General features: G+C 43.8%; 3 protein-coding genes across 4 annotated transcripts; 1 reads left to right on the forward strand and 2 right to left on the reverse strand.

The window, feature by feature from the left end:
- Nucleotides 1-4,535: 4,535 nt before the first annotated feature.
- LOC136466438 (extra-large guanine nucleotide-binding protein 3-like) lies at nucleotides 4,536-10,267 on the forward strand. Of its 2 annotated transcripts, XM_066464848.1 has the most exons (11): nucleotides 4,536-4,550; nucleotides 4,632-4,960; nucleotides 5,071-6,184; nucleotides 6,259-6,396; nucleotides 7,371-7,475; nucleotides 7,584-7,766; nucleotides 7,971-8,148; nucleotides 8,242-8,486; nucleotides 8,621-8,793; nucleotides 8,880-9,077; nucleotides 9,557-10,267. In XM_066464848.1, exons 3-11 carry the CDS (start codon nucleotides 5,213-5,215, stop codon nucleotides 9,942-9,944), a joined length of 2,580 nt encoding a protein of 859 aa, XP_066320945.1. In that variant the 5' UTR covers nucleotides 4,536-4,550; nucleotides 4,632-4,960; nucleotides 5,071-5,212; the 3' UTR covers nucleotides 9,945-10,267. The 2 variants fall into 2 exon arrangements, with proteins under 2 accessions (XP_066320945.1, XP_066320944.1); XM_066464847.1 differs by having other exon boundaries at nucleotides 4,536-4,960.
- A 266-nt stretch (nucleotides 10,268-10,533) lies between these two features.
- On the reverse strand, nucleotides 10,534-15,105 carry LOC136466440 (ruBisCO large subunit-binding protein subunit beta, chloroplastic-like). The gene is made up of 15 exons (XM_066464850.1): nucleotides 14,963-15,105; nucleotides 14,515-14,742; nucleotides 14,273-14,398; nucleotides 14,009-14,146; nucleotides 13,817-13,912; nucleotides 12,940-13,182; nucleotides 12,598-12,832; nucleotides 12,341-12,510; nucleotides 12,040-12,117; nucleotides 11,877-11,948; nucleotides 11,419-11,523; nucleotides 11,203-11,295; nucleotides 11,029-11,121; nucleotides 10,816-10,945; nucleotides 10,534-10,727 (listed from the first exon to the last, which is right to left on the reverse strand). The coding sequence occupies exons 2-15, from the start codon at nucleotides 14,728-14,730 to the stop codon at nucleotides 10,714-10,716; spliced, it is 1,809 nt and encodes a 602-aa protein (XP_066320947.1). The 5' UTR covers nucleotides 14,731-14,742; nucleotides 14,963-15,105; the 3' UTR covers nucleotides 10,534-10,713.
- Nucleotides 15,106-15,298: 193 nt separating this feature from the next.
- On the reverse strand, nucleotides 15,299-22,020 carry LOC136466439 (protein ENHANCED DISEASE RESISTANCE 2-like). Its single transcript, XM_066464849.1, has 22 exons — nucleotides 21,355-22,020; nucleotides 21,170-21,244; nucleotides 20,804-20,857; nucleotides 20,652-20,717; nucleotides 20,229-20,329; nucleotides 20,094-20,149; nucleotides 19,864-19,980; nucleotides 19,732-19,772; nucleotides 19,541-19,641; nucleotides 19,371-19,466; nucleotides 19,218-19,282; nucleotides 19,059-19,130; nucleotides 18,773-18,928; nucleotides 18,423-18,625; nucleotides 18,177-18,216; nucleotides 17,867-18,012; nucleotides 17,659-17,760; nucleotides 17,435-17,479; nucleotides 17,207-17,347; nucleotides 17,025-17,120; nucleotides 16,688-16,789; nucleotides 15,299-16,567 (listed from the first exon to the last, which is right to left on the reverse strand). Exons 1-22 carry the CDS (start codon nucleotides 21,694-21,696, stop codon nucleotides 16,382-16,384), a joined length of 2,403 nt encoding a protein of 800 aa, XP_066320946.1. The 5' UTR covers nucleotides 21,697-22,020; the 3' UTR covers nucleotides 15,299-16,381.
- Nucleotides 22,021-22,713: the final 693 nt, after the last annotated feature.

The following is a 22,713-nucleotide window of genomic DNA, read 5'->3' on the forward strand; positions in this document are numbered from 1 at the left end:
TTGGTGGGCGCTGGCCCTTGTGTTTTCTTAGGCGATTACTAAAATTAGTTTCAGGAATAAATTTATAAAATTAATATGAATTTGTGTAGTTGTCCAAAAATCATGAAACTAATTTTGTTAGTCTCCTAAAATCATGATCTATCTGTTAGTTTATTTTGTTCACATAGTTTGATAATATTCTTGAAAGCTATATAATTAATTCAAGGTACTTAATATTGTAAAAATATAAACTTGTAGGAATTGTTGTGATAAATTAATAATAGTGTTGGATCTGAAAGTTTTATAGTAGGCTCCTAGCAATATTAGGTACTCACTATAATTTTTGTAGCTCCAGAATAATTAAATTGCTAGATAGATAATGATGTCCTATTTTGAATAAAGATTAAATAGATAGAATAAAATAAAGAAACAACTTAGTTTATATAACTAAAATATTTATTGGGAAATAACGCCTTATTCGCCAACATGGATATGTAGCCTAAGTACAGACATCGTTGAATGAGCTCGTTAGCTTGTGAGACGTGATCGGGTTTCTAAGCATTTCGGATGTCGTTGATTATTTACATCTATATGCATTTGCATCAATGCATATCATATAGGTACGATGATGGATCAATTGAAGGATGATTGGGAATTCGATGATGGTGTAATAGTATTCTCTCCAGGAGATGATACAAGGGGTTTTCTATTTAGTTGATGGTGGATGATCTAAAGATGCAGATACTAACTTTTAATATATATCTTACCCAGGCAAGCCCTGGTGCATAACCCCTACTTTTCTGCAGTTTAAATTATAATTGTGCATTAAGTTTTAAGGAGTTGAATGAAACCCACTTGCATATATATATATATATATATATATATATATATATATATATATATATATATATATTTATCCTATGAGTCTTACTAGTATGACAGGATCGTATAGATTGCTATGCTATAGGACTCTGGTAGAAGTTGAGTGATGGCTGTCACTCGCGAGAGATAGGAAATATATTATTGGAGTATTATCACATGGAAAATATAAATAGTGGAAAGGAAAAATGGTGACCAGTTGGGCAGGGATATGGTTTGGGTATTGGTGGGTGTAAGAGGTTGTGCGCCGTGGACACGGGGCATGCCTTGGTTATACTGTTTCCCCTGTCTGTGTCGGTTAAGGACAGATCGTTGCATAAGACGCTAGGCAAGTCACAGATTTATTATCCCGAGCACATACTTGTGTATGGGCACTTGGAAGACTTGTTGCTCTCTTGTCATGGATCTGGCTCTTTTCAGACCGACTATCAGGGTTTTTTTTGTAGAGGAGGTCCTTGCACTGCACTGAGTTTGGGACTCAGGGGCGGGGGCTTAGAGTCCTAGTTTGGATGGAGACCTAGACACCCAAGACAGGAGGGTGATAGGTTGGTCCTGCTTGTGCCTTGGGTACAAGCGGGGCGTGTGTTTTCGGGGTACCCAGCTGGGGACATTGGTTCGCGAATTGCCGCCGAGTCGGTACGACTTGTCTTACCTCTAGCATCATAGTAAGAACTGGAAGATGAAAGATGGAAGGAAAAGGAAATCTAATTGCTTACCACCTGCTTAAAAGTAGCACAGATGCTTACATAGAATGGTTAGTTAATGAACCAATGCGACTATTAATAAAAATCGAATATAAGGACGCACGCTTAGTAATGCTTCCTGCAAATGCAATAAACCCATAAGCCAGATAGCCTTGCATATCCTTGGAGTCTTTCTTTCCTCCTGTCGGGTAAGTCTTGCTGAGTACAATTGAGTACTTAGGGTTTTATTCCCCCTGTTGCAAGTGACAGGTGGAGGCTAAAGTCGACCTTTGTGTGTGGATTCCTCCTGGTGGGCACAGAGAGGATTTCCTTTACGATGCGATCATAGTCTTATTTATAACTCTCACTAAATATTTTTATAAATAAAAGTTTTATAATATGTTGTCCTAGTTTACATATCAATGATTCTTCATGACATGTTAGATAATCATTTTCGCTGTAATTCTGATCACATGTTTATATTCCGCTGTTAAACTAAATTGTTCATAACTCTGATAATATGATTACATTCCGTTATTATAATAATAAATATTATACTCTGATGTTGTATTAAAAGTGATGTAAGAAATGGTTAAGAATGATGTAAGCTTTATTCTCTCATTTGTGATCCTGATGAAAAAATGTGGAATTTTGGGTTCTCCTCTGGGGAGTGCCTGACGGAACCGTGTAATTTGGTGTTCTCCTTTGAGTGCTTAGTGTCTAATGGAAGACGAGCACTTCTAGGAGACATTAGATTATGCGGTTTTGCCATAGCAGAGCTGCAAGAAGCTAGCTCAGAAGTTGAGCTGCATGGACACTCCTTGGGTGGAACCCGATTACCCGGCATGGTCGGGTGACATATCTTCTAGCTCTTTGAGGACACCAGTCGGCTCTTCTCAGCCGATGACAGGTGCCGCTTCCACAGTGTGTATACCATCACATCATAGCGCTGGGAAGGACCTTGCAAACGCGGACGACATGGACGACGATGATGACGACGACGACCCTTCGGGCTTCCACATACAGCACCACTAGTGGGACGATTGGCAGCAGAACGAGATCGACATGTCTCAGCTAGGTGGTGCCCCGCTTGGTACCCAAGGAGCCTCACAGGTAGTAACAAAGGTAGTTTCTTTAAATACGTAGGCTCCATGAACTAACGATTATAAAGATTATAAGTAATCGTGCATATCATATACTTATAGGGTATGAGCCGTACGCATCGGCAATGCAACCACACCGACGTTGGCTACACTCTGAATGTGTTGCCTACAAATACGAAGAGACAGAGGCGTCCGAGGGATCCTTACACTCCTGGGAATTAGTTGGTTATGTCAAACTTATGTCGAACAAATATTATCGTCTGAAATTTACAGACTCATGAACCAATGAAAATGTTATGTGGCAACTTGTCAACTTACGCACGAACTCTATTTATTTGCTTCATATTCGTTTCAATGTGTCGCGACAACACTGCCGACGAGATTAACTAGCAACTAGTTCGGGAACCGACAGTCCCGGCGTATCTCGCTGCCGGTGGCCGGCGTCTTGACCCCGATCCTCCCGAGTTTGGTCATCGCCGCCATGAAATCGCCGAAGAAGGCACCCTAGCTAGACGCGTAGTAGTCGACCATGCTACGCGACCTCATGTCGGAGTAGAGCACCTGGTTGGAGCCCAGGAGGCCCTTGCCGACCTATAAGTTCCGGTAGAAGGCGTTGTCGAAGCCCACCAGCGAGGGGTCGAGGAAGGCGAAGGCGTTGGGGTCGGAGCTGCAGGTGCCGTTCAGCTGCGACGCGAAGTCAGGGTCCATGGTCGCGTCGCTGCCAATCCTCACCGACAGCAACTCTCGTTCTATTACAATAGAGGCTGGGCTTCTATCTACGTCCAGGTCCTACCGCGCCGTGGGACTTGGCGCATCAGTGTCGCGCCATGGTCTATGGCGCGACAGACCCTGCCACATCATCGATCACCCCTCTCGCCGTCCACCATGCATGGCGCGGCACAGGCGTTTCGCCATGCCATGGCAATAGACGCGACCAAAAGTGTTAGTTTTGAAAAAAAAAATAAACAGTATTAGATTTAAAATTAGTTTACAAAAAATGTTAAAAATAAAAAAAATTCCTCCCAAAACGGCTCTGGCTCTAGCTCCTCTAAAAAAGCAGCTCAGAAGCTGTTCTAAAAAACGTTGGCAAAACGGCTCCTCATGTTTTGACTTCTTTGATGGTCGATATTAAAAAGGCTATTTTGTACCACGTTTACGTGGAAGAGTTAGCATAAAATGTGTCATGAGAATAAAGGAAAATGTTTCAAGCAAAAGAGAAAATTATATTTCTAAATAAAACATTAAGTTTTTAATAAAAAATTAAAATATAATCATGTTTGATTTTATTTTATTCTCTTAATTATAAATAATATCATGGTCAAAACTGATTTAGAAACACGTACACGGTTTAGGAGAAAATTGCTTTCAAAGTTTTGAAACCACACTATTTGTAATCATGGCCCATCGTACTCCTCCAGCCAACCATGGTTGTGCACGTGGCCAGAGAAAAAGAGAGGGACCGCAGAAGCCACAATTTCGAGCTCCATCTACATACTTCATTTTTTGGGCCAGCTTCCCCTGACTCCTTGGTCTGAGCCTTTATGTGGATCTTTTCGTTTCTCTTATAATCTGTATTTTTTAATTTATTTTTTAGTCAGAATAATATTTTTCTCTCACAACAAATCAGTCGAAACAGTATTTCAATTTATTTTTTTCAGCGAAGCGAACGGGATTTATACGGAGACGTTTGGTAGGGCTTCAGTAGGAGCCGGAGCTGAGAAGCCGTCCAGACTGCCACTAAATCAAGATAACTTCACTTAGATATCATTTACTTTCTTTCTTTTTTTTGAAGCTGTTCCCGGAAAAGAAAAAACGAGAACCGTGAACCGAAATGGAGGGAGTCGTAGGTGAAGGAAAAGGAAGTGCGGCGGAAGTGGTGTGTTTGGCTGTCTGCTGTGAACGGCGGGTTCGTCTTCCTCGTTTCGTTTCGTTTGGTTTGCTGCCGTCGCTTTCCTTTTGAGTCCAAAAGGCAACACGTTTATTGCAGGTCAGCCCCTCGCTTCGTCCTCGCCGTGCGGCTGCGGCGTCCCGACTCCCGTCCCGTCCCACACCTCCCTTTCTTTTGCAGCGCAGCCTTTTGCCTTCCTTCCGGGTCTCCAGTTCTTCCTCCTCCGTTCTGCCGCATCCTTTGCAGGAGGGGAGTATCCACTCCCGCTGATTCTTTCTTCTCGCCTGACCAGCCCGATCCAATTTCGAGAAGAGAAGAGGTGGCCGGGATCTCCCTCCATCGAGAAAGCTCAGTTCGGCGGTTGTGGTGGAAAGGTTGGATTTTGGTTGCATCTCGTGCGGATTTGAAGCGAACCCCAGTTCCTCGCGGTAAAGATCTCTGCTTTCGGTCCTGGGTTCCGAGCACCCGCTACTACTGCCTAGTGTAGTTGTTGACAGGATCTTAATTGGAGTTGGTTTGTTTCATTTCGGTGCCACAGAATAAGGAAAAAGTCAAACTTTGTGGTCCGAGTTGAAAAGGGCGATTCATCTTCATCGGTCAGCTCTGTGGTGATGACGACGTAGGAGGCAGGTGGTTGACAAGCAAAGCAACCAGGGCAGGTAGAAGAAGAGAGGAGAGAGATGGCGGAGGCGCACGCGGAGGCCATGGATGGGAGCACCTGGGAGGACATGATGCGGAGGATCCTTCCCCCGGGCACTCCCATCCCCGAGGCGCCGCCCAACCTCGACTACTCCATCGCCCTCGAGTACGACGGCCCGCCGGTGCCCTACGACCTCCCCAGGGTAGACCCAGTGGAGATCCCTGCAATCCCCACGGCGGAGCCAGTGTCCGTTTCCCAGGTGCTCGGAGGCATCCCTGTGGCGCCTGTCGTTGAGCCCATCCGCCTCCCAGTCTCCAGGATCGCCCGCTGCGCAGATCCAGTGGCCGCGCAGGCTGGTGGCAGCTCAGAGTCAGTCCTGCACAACCAGGAGTTCAGTGACGACGACGACGAAGGCGATGATTCCCGCTCACAGTCACACGGCTCAGCACAGAGCTCACCTGGGCCACAGAATAGGTCTGAAAGGCAGGAGGGCAGGAGAGCTCCGGTCGTCACCTTCGGCTTCACACCCGACAGCAAGTATGAGAGCAAGGAGTTTGAGGAGATGTCTGAGCAGTACGTGGCCGTCACAAAGAAGGAGAAGAGGAGAAGGGCATGCTATCGCTGTGGGAAGAGGAAATGGGAGAGCAAGGAGTCGTGCCTTGTTTGTGATGCAAGGTACTGCAGCTATTGTGTCCTTCGGATGATGGGGTCAATGCCAGAAGGGCGCAAGTGCGTCACCTGCATCGGCCAGCCAATCGATGAGTCCAAAAGGTCAAAGCTGGGGAAGAACTCGAGGACGCTTTCGCGGTTGCTCAGCCCGTTGGAAGTAAGGCAAATCTTGAAAGCTGAGAAGGAGTGCCAAGCGAATCAGCTTCGCCCAGAGCAGCTTATTGTCAATGGTTGCCCGTTGAGGCCAGAGGAGTTAACCGACCTGCTAAGTTGTTCACGGCCTCCTCAGAAGCTAAAACCAGGAAAGTATTGGTATGACAAGGAGTCGGGCTTATGGGGAAAGGTAAATCTATCAAGTGCAAAGCTTCTGTGTGAGTTTACTGACTGTGTGCTAATGAAACTGGTGTTTTCTGATAGGAAGGAGAAAAACCAGACAGGATTATTAGCTCCAACCTCAATTTCACTGGGAAGCTTCGGGCCAATGCTAGTAACGGAAACACCCAGGTTTATATGAATGGAAGGGAGATAACAAAGATTGAGCTGAAAATTCTAAAGGTAACGGTCTTGTCATTTATTTTGCTCTCCAAATGGAATCATCCCTTGCTTTTGGCCAAGCATGCTTTACCCTTCTAGAGCTGCTTTTCTATGGTCGCTGATGGGTATTGTGAGGGAGCTCAGCTGTTGAGTTCCTTTGGCCTTACTGCATTCATAAGGGGCATTTTTAGCATTGCAGTGCGTGTAGTCTGTTTCGATCTCACCAACTATCAGTATTCCTTTATCACGCTAAGGTCCATTTCGTATGACCATTGATAATAGGCCATGCTAAACCATATAAGCCAGATAGTAATGTATTATCCAATATATAATAAATGTTAAGTTTTATGCTTTAATGGATTTTGATACCACGTGATGTGAGCCATTTTTGTCGTTTCTAGCAAAAACTTTATCACCTATCTGTCCTGTTAATTTGAGTTCCAGTACATTAGTTAACTTGAAATATGTTTGTTACCTTCCAGCTTATCCAATTTAGATGTTTAATCGTTAATGTTTTTGGTATAAGAGGATCATTGTCAAAGTTCGATGTGCATATTGTTGTCCTCCACTCCTCGTTTTTATAATTTTCCAGTTTGCAACGAATTAGGAAGTTTTCTCAAATCCAAGGGCTTTACCATTCTGGATATCAAGATAGTAATTCATCAAACAGAAGTTCCCATTTGTATTCTGGCATTCAGGACTAGCATATCGTAACCAGCAGCATCGTATGTGATGCTTTCTTTTAGCTCAAAATTTAGTCCTTCAGTCCATAGCCAAGATTCCCGCTCACAGTCACACGAAGCACATAACTCGCCAGGGCCACAGAATAGAACTGTACACAGGAATTTCACAGGAATTGTATAGGAGTTTTGTAGGAATCAGTTCATTTTTCACAGGAAAAACGCAGGAACCGGAAAAAAAAATCCCCTGTTCCAAAGGGGGCCTTGAAGAGTTTTTCCCACTCTTTTGTCTCACCACTTGCATTATGCTTGCAGGTTGCAAATGTTCAGTGTCCCCGTGACACTCATTTTTGGGTTTATGATGATGGTCGTTATGAGGAAGAAGGACAAAACAACATAAAAGGAAAAATATGGGAATCAGTATGTATCTTGGTTAAAAGGAATTTTGTAACAATGCTATTTCTTTCAAAACTTAAGATGGTATGCTTAATTGCTTATTGCTGATGATGTCTCCTAAACTGTGGCCAGGCTCTGACACGTTTTGCATGTGCATTATTTTCACTGCCGGTGCCTCCTGGGAATTCAAATGGAACCAGAGATGAAGTTCCATATACAGCAAGAACTGTCCCTGATTATTTGGACCAAAAAAGAATACAAAAGCTTCTTCTTCTTGGACCACCTGGTGCTGGTACGAGCACTATTTTTAAGCAGGTCTGTTCTGATTCTGTCCATTGATGCCTTTAGCTCTATAACACTTCTTGCAATGTAATTTTCTGTAACTGGCCCTATGTGAGAGATTGCACTGTTATTTAGTAATTCATCTGCGGGGTATATCTTTGTTGTCTTTGCCTGTCGGTGGTTTTCATTCCAGCATTTGTTACGCTTCATGCTGATCTTAGTTTTAATGTGTCTTAGGCTAAATACTTGTATGGGACTAGGTTCACCCAAGAAGAACTTGTAGGTATCAAATTGATGATCCAAAGCAATATGTTCAAGTATCTTGGGATTTTGCTAGAGGGCCGCGAGCGTTTTGAGGAAGAAGCTTTGTCTAGATTGAATTACACGATTTCTGAGCGTGAAGAAACTCAGCATGGTAATATGACCGAGTCATTTAGTCCTATTGCCCCCCCCCCCCCCCCCCCCCCCCCCTACAGACACTGTATCATTGAGCTGTTTCTGGATGCAGATGAAAATAAAGCCAACGGATCAGATTCTTGTATATACTCCATAAATGCAAGGCTAAAGAAATTTTCAGATTGGCTTTTGGATATCATAGCAATGGGTGACCTAGATGCATTCTTCCCTGCTGCAACGCGTGAATATGCTCCGTTTGTTGATGAGATGTGGAAGGACCCTGCCATACAAGCAACATTTAAAAGAAAGGAAGAATTGCATTTTCTCCCTGATTTGGCTGAGCACTTCTTGAGCAGGGTATAACCTGATAGCTTTTAAATTAATAGAGCTCCAACATTGATCAACCTAGTTTGTATCATGTGGAGCTGAGTTTTTTTTTCCTTCAAGTTTTTGAATGACTTTTGGTACTATTCTTTGCATATCCACTGCAGGCCATTGAGGTGTCAAGCAATGAGTATGAACCTTCAGAGAAAGATGTAATCTTTGCTGAAGGAGTAACACAAGGAAATGGGCTAGCCTTCATTGAGTTCACGCTTGATGATCGCAGCCCAATGTCTGAACCTTATATCGACAACCCTGAGGCACATTCCCAGCCTCTCACCAAGTAATTTCTTAACTTACTTCCTGGCCATGTGTAAAAGGTGCATCTGAATCATGTGCTTTAAATCATGTGCTCTTTTTCTTCATCAGATATCAGCTGATCAGAGTTAGTGCAAAAGGCATGAATGATGGCTGCAAATGGGTGGAAATGTTTGAAGATGTCCGTATGGTAATATTCTGTGTAGCACTCAGTGACTATGACCAATTGGGACCCCCTGTAAGTGGCAGCAGTCGGCCTCTTGTGAACAAAATGATGCAAAGCAAAGAGTTATTTGAGGCTACAATCAGGTACGCTAACGTTTTCCTTCTGAGGTTATCTTTTACTAGTCAATAACTAAGGCCTTGTTTATATCCAGGGTCTAAAGTTTTGAGGTGTCACATGGAGATATCACATGGGGTGTTCGGATACTAATAAAAAAACAAATTACAGAATCCGTCAGTAATCCGTGAGACGAATTTATTAAGCCCAATTAATCTGCCATTAGCACATGTGTGTACTGTAGCACCACGTTGTCAAATCATGGCCTAATTAGGCTTAAAAGATTTGTCTCGCAAATTAGTCGCAAACTGTACAATTAGTTATTTTTTTAGTCTATATTTAATACTCTATGTATGTGTCCAAACATTCGATGGGATAGGGAGTAAACTTTAGAGGAAGGAACTAAACTAAGGCTTAACTCTAGCATAATGGTCCATGAATCCAGTGATTCTCTTGAGTTTGTGATATCTTGTGGGAAGCAGTAAAATTTGAATCTCTGATTGAGCAGGCAACCATGCTTCTGCGATACTCCATTTGTTCTGGTTCTGAACAAGTATGACCTTTTCGAGGAGAAGATCAACCGCGCGCCCATCACTAGCTGTGAGTGGTTCAACGACTTCTGCCCGGTGCGGACGAACCACAACAACCAGTCGCTGGCTCATCAGGCATACTACTACATCGCCATGAAGTTCAAGGACCTGTACTTTGCGCAGACGAACCGGAAGCTTTTCGTGTGGCAGGCTCATGCCCGTGAGCGTCAGACTGTGGACGAAGCATTCAAGTACATAAGGGAGGTTCTCAAGTGGGAGGAGGAGAAAGACGAGAACTACTACCAGGAGGAATCGTTCTACAGCACAACTGAGATGAGCTCCTCCCCGTTCATCCGAGCGGAATGAGATGGCGGACACATGCTGATTGATTTTGTTTTAGCTGATTTCGTGTGGTACATACAGACGCAAAAATCAATCATTATCGGTGTATATTATTTAATTAATTTTCTTATTCGTATCGTAATTGGTATTGGTTGTGTGTATTTTAGTGCTAAGGCATATAAGAATCAAGAATGTGTTTTAGTACTGCTGGTGCTAACTGTTGGTGCATTGTATTTACCGGTACCAATTTTACCCAGCTGGCAGATACAGAGAAGAAAAAATGTACGTCCCTTTGACTAGCAGAATCATTGATTGAAACATCAGAGTACACATATCCTGTTTAAAATTGAGCTTGTGATTTTTTTGAGCAGTGACCACACATCCTGTTTAAAATCGGGTTTGTGAATTTTTGACCAGTGCCCGGTGTGCTGTGACGTGCTGGCCTCGCAACCAACTTGTCTTGCCAAAGGTGGCAAGTGCATAGCTGAACACTGGCTGCTGCTCAGTCTCAGGCTTGCCTTACAACGAGCACAAATATGCCATGTAGTGAGACCAATCCATACAGTGTCGACATTTTCGACACCAATATAGGAGAAAAAAGAACAAGCACCTCTCATCAAAATTATTTTCAGCTGTCTTGGTTACTTGCACTTGATTTTCGCAATTTGACGCAACAATAATATCCAACTTATATCTCAAAACTAACATCCAACTTATTTCTCGAAATTAACGTAAGATTCTGTCCCTGCAACACGCCTGCTGCCGACGGAAGGGGAGCCTAACTCCAAACAATTTAGAACCCAAAACCTGAAAAAGAAAACCAACGCAAATTAACACCACCATTGGCATTGCTCAACAAGCTAACCATCGGATGCCACAGGCAATCCACACGTACCTGAGCCACCACCCATTGGGTTTGCAGGAGCAGGTGCTTGCTCATGCTCCTTGATGTCAACGACAACGGCATCAGAGGTGATGAAGGTTTTCGCCACCGACGCAGCATGCTCCAAGCAGCACCTCACAACCTGTTTTCGCAAAAGAAAATCCTCATATCACCTAAATCTTTCTTTTCATAGCAACACAAGGCATTGCTTCTGCAGAAACACACCTTGGTGGGATCAATGATACCAGCAGCCATCAAATCCTCGTACTTCCCTGTAGCCGCGTTGTACCCATACCTGAAGTTCTCATTGGCAAGAACCTGAATATCAACAAGTTCCAAACTTGTTAAGCACAAGTTGCACAACCCCTGACTAATAACGGGCACAATTTGAGCACAAACCTTCTCAGTAACCACACTGCCATTAACACCTGCATTCTTTGCAATCAATTTAAGTGGATAGCTCAAGGACTTCCTTACAATTTCAGCCCCAACCTTGTAAAGGAAAAACAAGGGCAAAAAGGTCACCATTGATGGAATATAAAATAGAACCTTAATCAAAGGGTAACATTTTTTTAGGGGAAGGGTGACATTAAACAACTAAACTTTGGAACCTACCTTCTGTTCATCATTCTCAAGGGTTTCTATAATTGCATCAACTTTTGATGCAAGCCTCAGAAGGGTACAGCCACCACCGACAACAATACCTTCCTCAACTGCTGCCTGCAAATATAGAAAACTACCAACTAACAAGGACTGATACAAATAGGATTTTAAGAAATCAACACGGTGCAAATAGTGCATCAGAAGGTTATGTGAATGGGAGCATACAGGCAGGGGCGGATCCAACGGTGGGGCGGGGGGCTCAAGCCCCCCCTACCCATACCGGAACAGTGGAACCCCCTCTGGAGCCCCCATGAATTTTTAGGCAAAGTTCTATAGTGTAGGGAGGCTAAGACTTAAGATCGAGCAGCAGTGTTGTTCAGCCCCCCTAAAATATTTCCTAGATCCGCCGCTGCATACAGGTATACTGTGCCTAACACCAGATGCATTTCAGCAACACGAATAGCATTTACCTTTGTAGCATTCAGGGCATCCTCAACCCTCAGTTTCTTTTCCTTAAGCTCAGTTTCTGTCTGTGCTCCTACCTACAAAGCAAGGCATATCATGTTCTAGTTGTTTTATTCTGCTAAGCATGCTAAATACACCAAGAGGCACCTAAGGTACATCGGGCTTTACCTGAATGACAGCAACACCACCAGAGAGTTTAGCTATCCTCTCGTTTAGTTTTTCTTTCTCATATTCTTGTTCAGTAGCCTGAAAAATTGATGTTTGGGAACTAACCATTAATGAAAGCATTTTTTTTCCAAATCAAAAGTGACTTATGGAGACATGCAAAACAAGGGAATGCAGATTATCTCTATTAGCAAATGAGGGCTGTCAAAAGGAGCTGATAAACAAAGCAGAACCACAAAGAGGAAATTAAAATTTTGAAAGAAAACAGAGGAACATAGAATTTAAGACTCTTCAGAATGCAAACCTCAATCTGGTTCTTGATTTGGGTCACCCTTTTGTTTACTTCCTCCTGTGTAGTGCCATCTCCCACTATTGTCGTTGAATCCTTAGTTACTACAACCTTGGCAGCAGTTCCTAGGACCTGATTGTCTGCCTTGTCTAAGGATAATCCAACTTCTTCTCTGATGACAGTGCCTGCGTGAAGGATGACCGATGAAAATGATCAGCTGGCACCAAAAACAAAAAAAGGTATATCAAATCATAACTAAATAAAAAGTTCACCTCCAGTGAGAGTAGCAATGTCATCAAGATATTGACTCTTTCGCTCTCCAAAACCAGGGGCCTTGATAGCAGCAATCTTCAATGCACCTCTAAGCCTATTAACCACAAGCGTTGCAAGAGCTTCCTGCTCAATATCCTCTGCGACTATTAGAATTGGATATCCACTTCTAATAGCATCCTCCAGGATAGTGATAAGATCTCTGGCATTGTTAATTTTCTTGTCCACAAGGAGCAGCTGGTAATAGAATTAAAATCACCATAAGCGTACAGAAGTCATAAAAATTGCTATTACTAGATAGTACTACACAATTTTCAATACAATGATGAAGAGGAGCATCAAACCTTGCAGTTCTCATACTCGACTGTCATTTTTTCACTGTCAGTTACAAAGTAGGGAGAAATATAGCCACGGTCAAACTGCATTCCCTCTACAACATAGAGGTTATTTTCAGCACTCTTTCCTTCTTCAAGTGTGACCACTCCCTGCCGCCCAACCTTTTTCATAGCCTCAGCTATCATATTCCCAATTTCATAGTTATTTCCAGCACTAACTGCAGCAACATCAGCAAGCTCACTGTCCTCAACCTGCAGTGTCAAATGATAGTCCAACATATTCAAAATTTTGAAGAGGGAATAGTATTCTTGAAAGTTGAAATGAACAGGATTCAAATGGGAATCAATGATCACAACTACAACTGACTGTAAAAAGTACCAAAATATCAAGTCTGTAGAATCTATGTGCAGTTCAACTGTAAAAGAAGTATGCCCGATAGCACACCATACAACATTCAGATAACTCTGGAGGAAGAAATTGAAATAAAAAAAATACAGAGAGACAGCATATATCTTCAAAGAAGGCAAATCGGATGAACTAGTGCAGCATATGTGTCTTTAAAACATGGTGGCTTCATAACAAGAGTCCATTTCTCTGGACTTACGCACATATTCAATCGATATATAGGCAAACAAGCAAGCCCTGTTCCACATGAAGCTCGTATTGAGATGTATAACAGTAAACGGCTCATTGACGGTAATCAGGGTCAGCCAACCACCCTATATGTAGCTTGTATGCAGTGCAGTGTGCTAAAGCCATCAGATATTCAGGTGCTCATGCGATTGTATTGTAGTGAAGCGATTGTTCAATGGCAAAGATAAACAGAGTGCCAAGGAATGCAGAGATGTATTTCCTAAACAGAATGAGATCATAACCAAAAGTTACCTCCTTGGACATCTTTTGGAGTTCGCTGACTAGCGCTTTGGCTGTTTTCTCAATACCACGGGTGATCTGCACTGGATTAGCACCAGCAGCTACAACCTGGAGAAAGTAGCAAAATACTCTAGATCTTCAGACATGAGCAAAACAACGATGATATAGATACCCTGAGACATGAGGTTTTATATTAGCATGTACCTTTACACCCTCGGTAATCATCCCTTGAGCAAGGACGACTGAAGTTGTTGTCCCATCACCAGCCAAGTCATTTGTTTTAGCAGCAGCTTGGCGGACCAATTTAGCACCAATATTTTCAACAGGGTCCTCAAGTTCAACCTGGTGCATGGTCACAGCCCAGAACAGATGAGGAAACTCAACTCGGCAGCCACAGCAAGTTACAGCAGGTCATGGTTGCAGTATGAACAAGAACAAACGATGGCAAATGTGTAGGCAGATGCGCACCTCCTTTGCCACAGTGACACCATCATTGACAATTTTAGGTGAGCCATACTTGCTCTCGAGGACTACATTCCGTCCCTTTGGTCCAAGAGTAACCCCAACGAGATCTGCAAGCTTGTTGACCCCATTCTGACATAGGAAAATCAAGTAATAAGAAAGTGCAACGCGAAGATGGCACACGTGAAGGTGTGGAGCAGCAGCGGTCTTCTAGTCAAGAGTGATTATAGGCATGTCAGACAACTCACTTGCAGTTTCCTGATAGCCGAGCCATCCTTGTTGAAGTGCAGCTCCTTTGCGGCGTTTACTCTGAAATTGCACTTCCTCTGGGGCCTCATCTTGCGCGGAAGCGAAACCAGCGAGGGCGAAACCAGGGAAAGGTGCTTCTTGGGCGCAGCAAGCGCAACGCCGGCAGGTGCAGGCTTGATGCCGCAAGTGGAGGCGGTCCCGAACGCTGAAGCCATGGATTGGTGGGACTGCAAGAAAATTGAAGGTTTGCATCAGCACTCAGCTATCCATCTAATGTATCCGTGACCGTGATGAGAGAGGCAGCCGCAGCCCCCGTGAGTGAGATTGAACTGAAGAGCGCAACTGCATGAGGGAAATCCCACCGGCCACCCGCCGGTGGACGGACGGATGGATCGATCCGGCACCGGCGGCAACAACAAAGGAGCAGAAGAGGAATCGATGGTTTACCTGGATGGATAGCGCAGCCGCGAGGGAGAAGGAGAATGGAACGTCAATGGCGAGGGAGCAGGTTCTGGTTGGCAGCAGCTAGGGTTTAAGAGAGAGAGAGGATCGGTCAGCGAGCGATCGGCTGACAGGGACAGGTTGTTTGGGAGAAGAGGAAGCAAAGAAGCATCCAGAAGGCCCAAACCCAGGCCCAACAGCATATGCCTTCCTTCAAGACCCAGCAAGTTATAAAGCTCAAAAGATTAAAAAAACAAAGCAAATTAAAGCAGCATTTTTTTTAAACCTGGGACTGCTAATCCAAACTCAATGCATGCTTTCTTTGTCAACTTGAGTAGCAGCAGTTCAAAGATAAAGGCAAAGGTGAAACAAAGATAGGCATGTCTCAAACCAATGCCAAAAAGGCAAAGGCTAAAAACAAAGTTCAGATGCTAAACTTGTCAATACTTTTTATTACTACCAATATGCTGAGTTATTTCCATCTCCCGATCCCAAAAATATGTTTCGGCAAACAAATTTAGGATAACCACAATTACTATTCGTGCTATTGCCTCTGGTTACAAATATAATACTTGGAGCGTTGGCCAAGAACCACTTAAACTTAAGATTTGTTTAATACAAAAGCTAATAGCTAGCTAGCTAAAAATTAACTCTAGTGCATCTAAGCTAATTTTTTAGTCAAGTCTTCAACTAGCTAGCCAACCATAGCTAATTTAGGCTAATATGTATCAAACATGTCCAAACAAGCCCTTAGTAACTTTGATCGCCAATGACTTTTAACTCCTGCAGCCCTGCTTATATCTTCGGAGCAATCGGCTATAAACGGTCACGCTAAAATGGAAATCATGCCTCAAACAATCCAATGGCAACATCTCAAAACGCATCAAACTGATAAAAATAACAAAAAAAAAGGTCTAACGCATCAAACTGATAAAAATAACAAAAAAAAAAGGTCTAGATCCATGTGACAGTGGAGGGGGAAAAAAACAAAGACTTCCTAGCCGCTACAGTCTCCAGAGAAATCACCGCTGTTTATCCCTGATAGCACCGGGCTTTGTCACTGTATCAGGGCCTTCAAGGAGGTTAACCTAGCTCACCAGTGCCTCTCGACAATTATTAAAGGACAGATAAAAAGAGAGATAAAATAAGACAATATATATTGGCTTCGTTCGGCTTGCTAAATCTTGACTGAAACTGGCTGAAAAACACTGTTCTGGCTGAAATGTTATGAGAGAAAAATACTGTTCTGGCTGAAAAAAGAAGACGGATATGGAGTAAGCCGAACGAACAGATTATTGGCTCTCTCGAGCTCTCTGGATCCCACTGTCTGAGGTTAGTACACACACAGCTTTACTTGAGTGATTAGCTAGCGGATTTAATTAAAGAGATAGCAACACAACACCCTGATATTAGATTAAAATAAAATCAGTTCGTTTTCTTGGACGAATCATCCTCTGAGGAACCATTGTTGTTGCTGTTATTATCGTTGTTGCTGCTGCTACTGTCATTTGATGTGTTGCTAAGATCAGGAACTACTGCTGTGGCCGGTTCAACATGAGCCAGCCGAGCTGCGCCTATCACCTGCTCCGGTAGCTCCTCATATGTGTTGGCCTGACGAGAAGTTCAGAGTATAGCAGTGAGTCAGTGCAAAAATCAATACATGCATTGTGCTATTGTTGATCTCAGCAGAATGCTAACGTAAAAAAAATGTCAAGGGGAGTTATTAGTCACCTGTATTAGGAAGGCCATATCAACTACTAATGTCGTCACCACACCAAACACAAGACCCAAAACTCCATTTGCTACCGCCGAAGATCCAATGTCAACGTCCACCTAAACGATGAGACAAATTGGGTTGGGTTCGGTGCAGTATTAGTATGCAACCTCCTGAAACATTGTTCCCTAAGCAGAACACCCAACCCAAATGGGTTGACTCAAACACACCATCTTTGTGTCCTTCCAACTTCCATGCCTTATGGATATGAAGATGAAACGAGATACTATGCATGCATAGCTCGTTCCACAGATACAAATACAAAAGATTTCAGTTATTATAAACATGACTCACCTCCAAGTACGCAGGACCTCGAACATAACTACAATCAACAGCCTTTCCCAAAAGACAAGGGGTGCTTCCAACACTCTGTCGCACTATCCAGGAGCCCTGAACAATTTTTTATACTGTTAAATAGGAACTGAATAATACAAAACTACTACTGCACCGTAAATAACTACTATGTGAGCGTATACCTTAGGAACGGATGGTATAAGCTTTAGTCTGCTATTGCGGAATTCATCATCGCCATCAAAAAAGCGTTGTAGTAACGATCCCTTTTTCAAGGTACTTGTGACAAAATACATGACCAAGCTGTACTGAGTTGATCCAGGAATCTACAAGAGGATACTAACTTCACCAAAATCCTTCAAATACACTGATAATAAAGATTACAAGGTAATTCTTAGTGAATTCCAACTTACCTGTATGTTGACAACAAATGTATGCATCCCTCTCTCAGCAGCAACCTAAGAAAGTGGCAAAATGGGAAGATACAAGTAAGCATTGGCCTTACTTGGATGAGGGCGTGGATTACACAAGGAACCACAAACTGATTACGTCCAGCCATCCTACTTTTAACAACAATTGTTGTCATTTTACCAATTGGTAAACCTTCAGAAGGTTCTAAGCTGTTCTTTCTGTTTACCTGAGTAACACAACCCTTCTGCCTGGCAACATTATCCATACGTTTGGTGTCCTTAAACCAGTCAATGGCTGCAAGCTCCATGAGATAACTTGCTGCAGGTATCTGTAACTTGGATACAAGTGAAATTAAAGTTCTTCGTGCAAGCCATTTTTTTTTAAAAAAAAAGGCTACTGCCGGGCAATAAAGCACAAAGCTGGAAGATTTTGACCTTTGATTCGTCTTGTGGGAAGGTCTTGCTACGAACTTTAAAGATCTTGCTATCAGGTACTGTCCAACAATTGCGGCTTTTCTCCTCAGGATCACGATGAAGAATACCCAAAAAACAAGATAAATCAATTTTTTCTGGAGGCTCATCTGCAATAAAGATGCACTATCACCGTTATGGCAAAAAGTAATGATACCTGTCCCAGTAACTTTTTTCTCGATCAGGCCGTAGCCTGTTTACCTGTCCCGGTAACTTGATAGTAGACACGAGAATAGACCAACAGAATAATATAGGGCAAGATGGGGAATCAAACCTGTGCGCTTGCTATCATTATCAGATTTGTTCGGGTCTTCCTGTATATTGGTTTTGGTCAAGGTTAGGTATGATGATAGAAAACATGTTAAACTTTTTTTCGGAAGCAAATGGCAGTGAGAACATGTTAAAATTGTAGGTGATATTTCAGGATATGGAACTCAATGGTGTTGGACATTATTACAATTTTTACTAAGTAAAGAAGTCATAAAAGTATTCTCATAGAGTGGTCTTGTACAGTAAGCACCTCTATATCAGCTTCAGGAACTTGATAATCATCATCATCATCTGATTCTTCGTCAATCATTCCCATGTTTTTATTTGCCTTGGTGTCAACTTCTTGAAGCTTATGATTTTTTGGCTCTGAATCCGCATCGAACATGGTTTCCATTACAGGAATCCTTGGGATTATATGGATTTCATCTGTTTGGGAAAAATATTCACGCAATCCTGGGAGTAGGTGCAAAACATAAGAACCAAAATGAATCAGTTGGAGAACAGCACTATGTTGTCACACTGACAAACTTAGTTTATTGTTCTCATGCTAAGATGGAGTTGTTAGTTACTGTGTGCATGAAAATAACAGTATTTTAATACCTGCAACACAGTTTAGTATCTGCAGCAAAGAATGATACTGAAAGGAAAGAGAGTAGTTCAGGAACCATCCGTTCAGGTCAATCTGCATAAGGTGTTGAACCTGAGTACGAGGTCTTCCATTGCGACACTTGAGAGGAGAAATCTTGAAACCTCCACCTGTACTAGCAGAAATTTTAGGAAAAGAAAAAACAAGGGACCAGAAGCTGACACTTTTGTCTGGTTTATATTTGGAGTGTTCCATACTCTAAGGCAGATGAAGATTTAATATGTGCCGAAGGAAAATTACTTTCAATGAATGCCCTCACAAATCCTCGTTGCCGGCCACAGTTAGGATGTTCTATTGATTGGAACAGCACAACTGCATATGTGCACACATTGTGTCAAAGAGAAGGCATTGCTGGCATCAACTTAAGGTGATAGGTAAAAAGAACAATCAAACAATTACCGTAACTTCCATCATCGTTACGACGCCAATACCGAGCATAACAAAGATCTCGAGGCCAGACTAGCCTGTATAGTTAATGTTGATAGAAAATCTGTTGGCAACAGTCAGAAGCAAAATCAAATAATAAGTTGACAATGTTGAGAATCTAGTTACATTGGGCACCAGTGCAGCTGCAGCCTATGATATAGTATTGCAGTGTGACCATCAACCTCTTCAACTAAACTGCCGTGACGAAAGCTACAGTCCCACCTATAATGGAGAATGAAGATCAAGAGATCAACATCAGCGGTAGGGAAAACAGAATGTTAGAAAACCACACTTACTCGTATCTTGTTACATCCATGCTCATTACAAGACCAAAGATCGCTTCACATGTGGCTTCAACTACACCAACAGCCCTCATAGCTCGGCTGCAGCTTCGTGCCTACCGCACAACGGAGTACAAATAAAAAAATCATTAGGTTTTAGACAGTATATAAATCACCAAAAAAAAACCAAAGAAGTTGGAGCATACAAGGTAATCTACTTCCAGAAGTTCTTCAAATATGCGCAACCCTAGCAATACCAAAACAGCGACAACTTCAACTTCAAATAATCCTAAGAGGAAGGATTATATTGACCTAAGGGGAGAAATGAAAAGACTTGCCATTTTGGCATCTAAGTAGTCGCCAATTCTTCTTGGAGCAAAATTGATTGGGGTCGTTCTGATTGGACACACCAATGTCAGGCTCTTTGGTCCAGTCATGTATTGAATCAGGGGGGCCTAGCACCAGAAATGACATTGTGGATTTCTATAATGTTCAAAACTGAAAAATAAATGTTGCAAAATAACAGCGGTCAACTTCACTTGGAATAATTAATGGATCTTTTTTTTACCGTTCCCCATAGTAGTCCTGTGAGTCAAAGTGGGCCGTTCCTCGTCATCTTCAGCTCTAGAATTGTAACAAAGATTCTAACGAAATCAGAGAAAGGCCTAGCAGAAGGTAATCAGACACATGGAATGCCACTTACGTGCTGTCATGATCTGAAAATAAAAACTGCCCTCCAAGTTCCGTGTCGAAGTCCACTGAAGCAAAGGCCTTACGGTTCTTAGCTGTCATAGAGTCCTGTTGCTGCAAAAATGCAAAAAGGAAAAGAAAAGTTTTGTTCAATAAAAAATAGCTAGCATGTTGCAACTTGCTGCAATCCAAAATGAGTTCAGATACAGCACTGGATAGTGGTCCATTGTAAGTGATTGCTCAATTGCATTCGTTTTTAAGAATATGAGATAGGCCGGGGATCTAATTAAGAAGCAAATAGCAGATCCTAAACTCTGTGGTTGAAAAGGATTATTATTGCTGTTAAAACTCAAGCTTTCTTCAGACATGTTTTACAGCTACTGCATCGTATTTTTGTAAAAATTAAAAACAGGTACAGCCCAAACTTATACTACACCTGATCAATGATGAGTTCTATCTTCTTTTTCCATGCCATTGCATCCTCGATGTCATACGCACCCATCTGTGAATTCAGTTTATTTGTGATCTGACGGTGTATGTACAAAACAGGGAGAAATATATGTTGAAGGGTTGAACTATAGAACAAACTGTTATCTGGTGCTCCTTTTCTTTCTTGTTATAAATGCACAAGACATAAATCATCTGAAAGAAAACAGAAAGAAGGGATGAGAACATATATAAAGGGCGTACCCAGTGCAGAGAGCTCCCGCTCTGTGCGGGGTCTGGGGAAGGGTGTCAGTGGCAAGCTTTACCCTCGTCTGTGCAATGCGAGGAGACCGTGACTCAAACCCGGGACCTTCTGGTCACAGACGGTAAGACCCTACCACTTGCACCAGGACTGCCCTTCGGATGAGAAGGTATATCCAGAAATTAATTAATTAACAAGTCACATAAAAAAGCAAAAGGAGAAAAAGAAGAGATGGAGACATGGAGTTGCAAATTAAATGAACTCACTTGGCCATGATGCGTTTTGAGGCCTCTATCCTCCACCCTGAAATTCCCGTCTATTAGCAGCGACTTGAGTGGAACCTGGGTGCATATATATGTCCACAAATTGCATCCATCATCCGTCAGTAAGTAAGGGGAGGTTATCACTTAATGGAAATCAATCAATGAACCATGCCGCAAGTGCAAATTACCACGTTGTCCTTTGGCTTCTTCTTGTAGTACGCGAGCAGCTTGCTATCGAGCACAAAGTAGCGCGTGTGGAAGAAGGACCTGCCGATCTTCCTGCGGCCGTAGCGCACCATCCAGCCCTCGTGGCGCACGGCGGCGGCGGCGGCCTCCCTGACTGATACGGCAGGGGTGGCGGCGGCGTTGTTGGACGCCGCCTTGGCCGGCTCGGCGGGCACGTTGTTGGATGTCTCCTTGGCCGGCTCGATGCCGGCGGTCTTGTTGGCGGCGTCCCGGAGGGCCATGGCGGCGGCCCTGAAGAGGTCGCTGCTTTTGCTCTCCCGCCTGGACGCCGACGAGCCGAGCATGTTGGGCACCCGCGCGTGTTACAAACAAGGATCGCGCCTACGTCTCTCTCCTTCTCCGATCAAGGCTCCCGCCACCGCTAGCTCAGCCGGAAGAATAATCCGTCGATTAGGAAGGAATGCGAATGCATGATGATTGGGTGGATGGATGGTATGGGACGGCAGGTGGTGATACGGGAGGAGGAGCAAGGCATCAGGCATGGCTACGGCAATGGAGGGTTTGGAGGGGTGGCGGCGCGAGAGACGCGCGCACTCCGCACGGGCGGTCACCATGGCCAGTCAAGCGCTCCCCCCTCCTCTTTCTCCTCCCCTCTCTTCTCGGAGAAAATCGGAATTTTGCCGTTACGGCTTACGGGTGTGGGCTTCCCCAAATGCCGTCAATTTCGTGGAAGTCGCTGAAAGTTCAACTAACTATAATGTTATTTTAAATTTTAAGTTTATTTTAAAAAAATCAGCTAAAATTTTAGCCTAAACTGACCATTTTACCTCTGAGCTCGTTGAACTCTGCCCTCTCATTTCTCCCCCTCTCGTTCTCTCGCTCGCGCCCTGCCCTAGGCGAAGGCGGCACCAGCCAAGCCGTCCGTCCGCGCCAGGCTGGTTGATGCACGTCGGCGGTGAGGGAGAGGTGTCGGGGCATCTCCATGCTCGGACACACCCGCAGGTGCCCACAGTGTGACCGGAGCTGGCCCGTGGCCATCTGGCCACGCGTGCGTGCGGCACTTGCAGCGGACGTGCCGGTGGCTGCTGCTGCAGACGGTGCTCCGGTGACGGTGGTGATTGGAGGAAGGGCACGGGAAGTGCGGCGCGAGCTGGGGAAGGCGAGGGTATGGCCGGCTTGGGCGGAGGTGAATGAGAGAGGCGAGCGCATGGCGGCCCCTTTGTGATGGCCATGGTGGACGCCCCCGGCGGGAATCGAGCGCACGACTGATTCCGATGACTAGGACCGCTACAAGCTGGGTCAAGGAGGTGCGCAAGGATGATGCGAAGTCGTGGGTGCGAGCAATTGGGCGGAGACGGCGT

This window comes from Miscanthus floridulus, chromosome 7, assembly GCF_019320115.1.
Source record: "Miscanthus floridulus cultivar M001 chromosome 7, ASM1932011v1, whole genome shotgun sequence".
In the NCBI taxonomy this organism is placed as follows: domain Eukaryota; kingdom Viridiplantae; phylum Streptophyta; class Magnoliopsida; order Poales; family Poaceae; genus Miscanthus; species Miscanthus floridulus.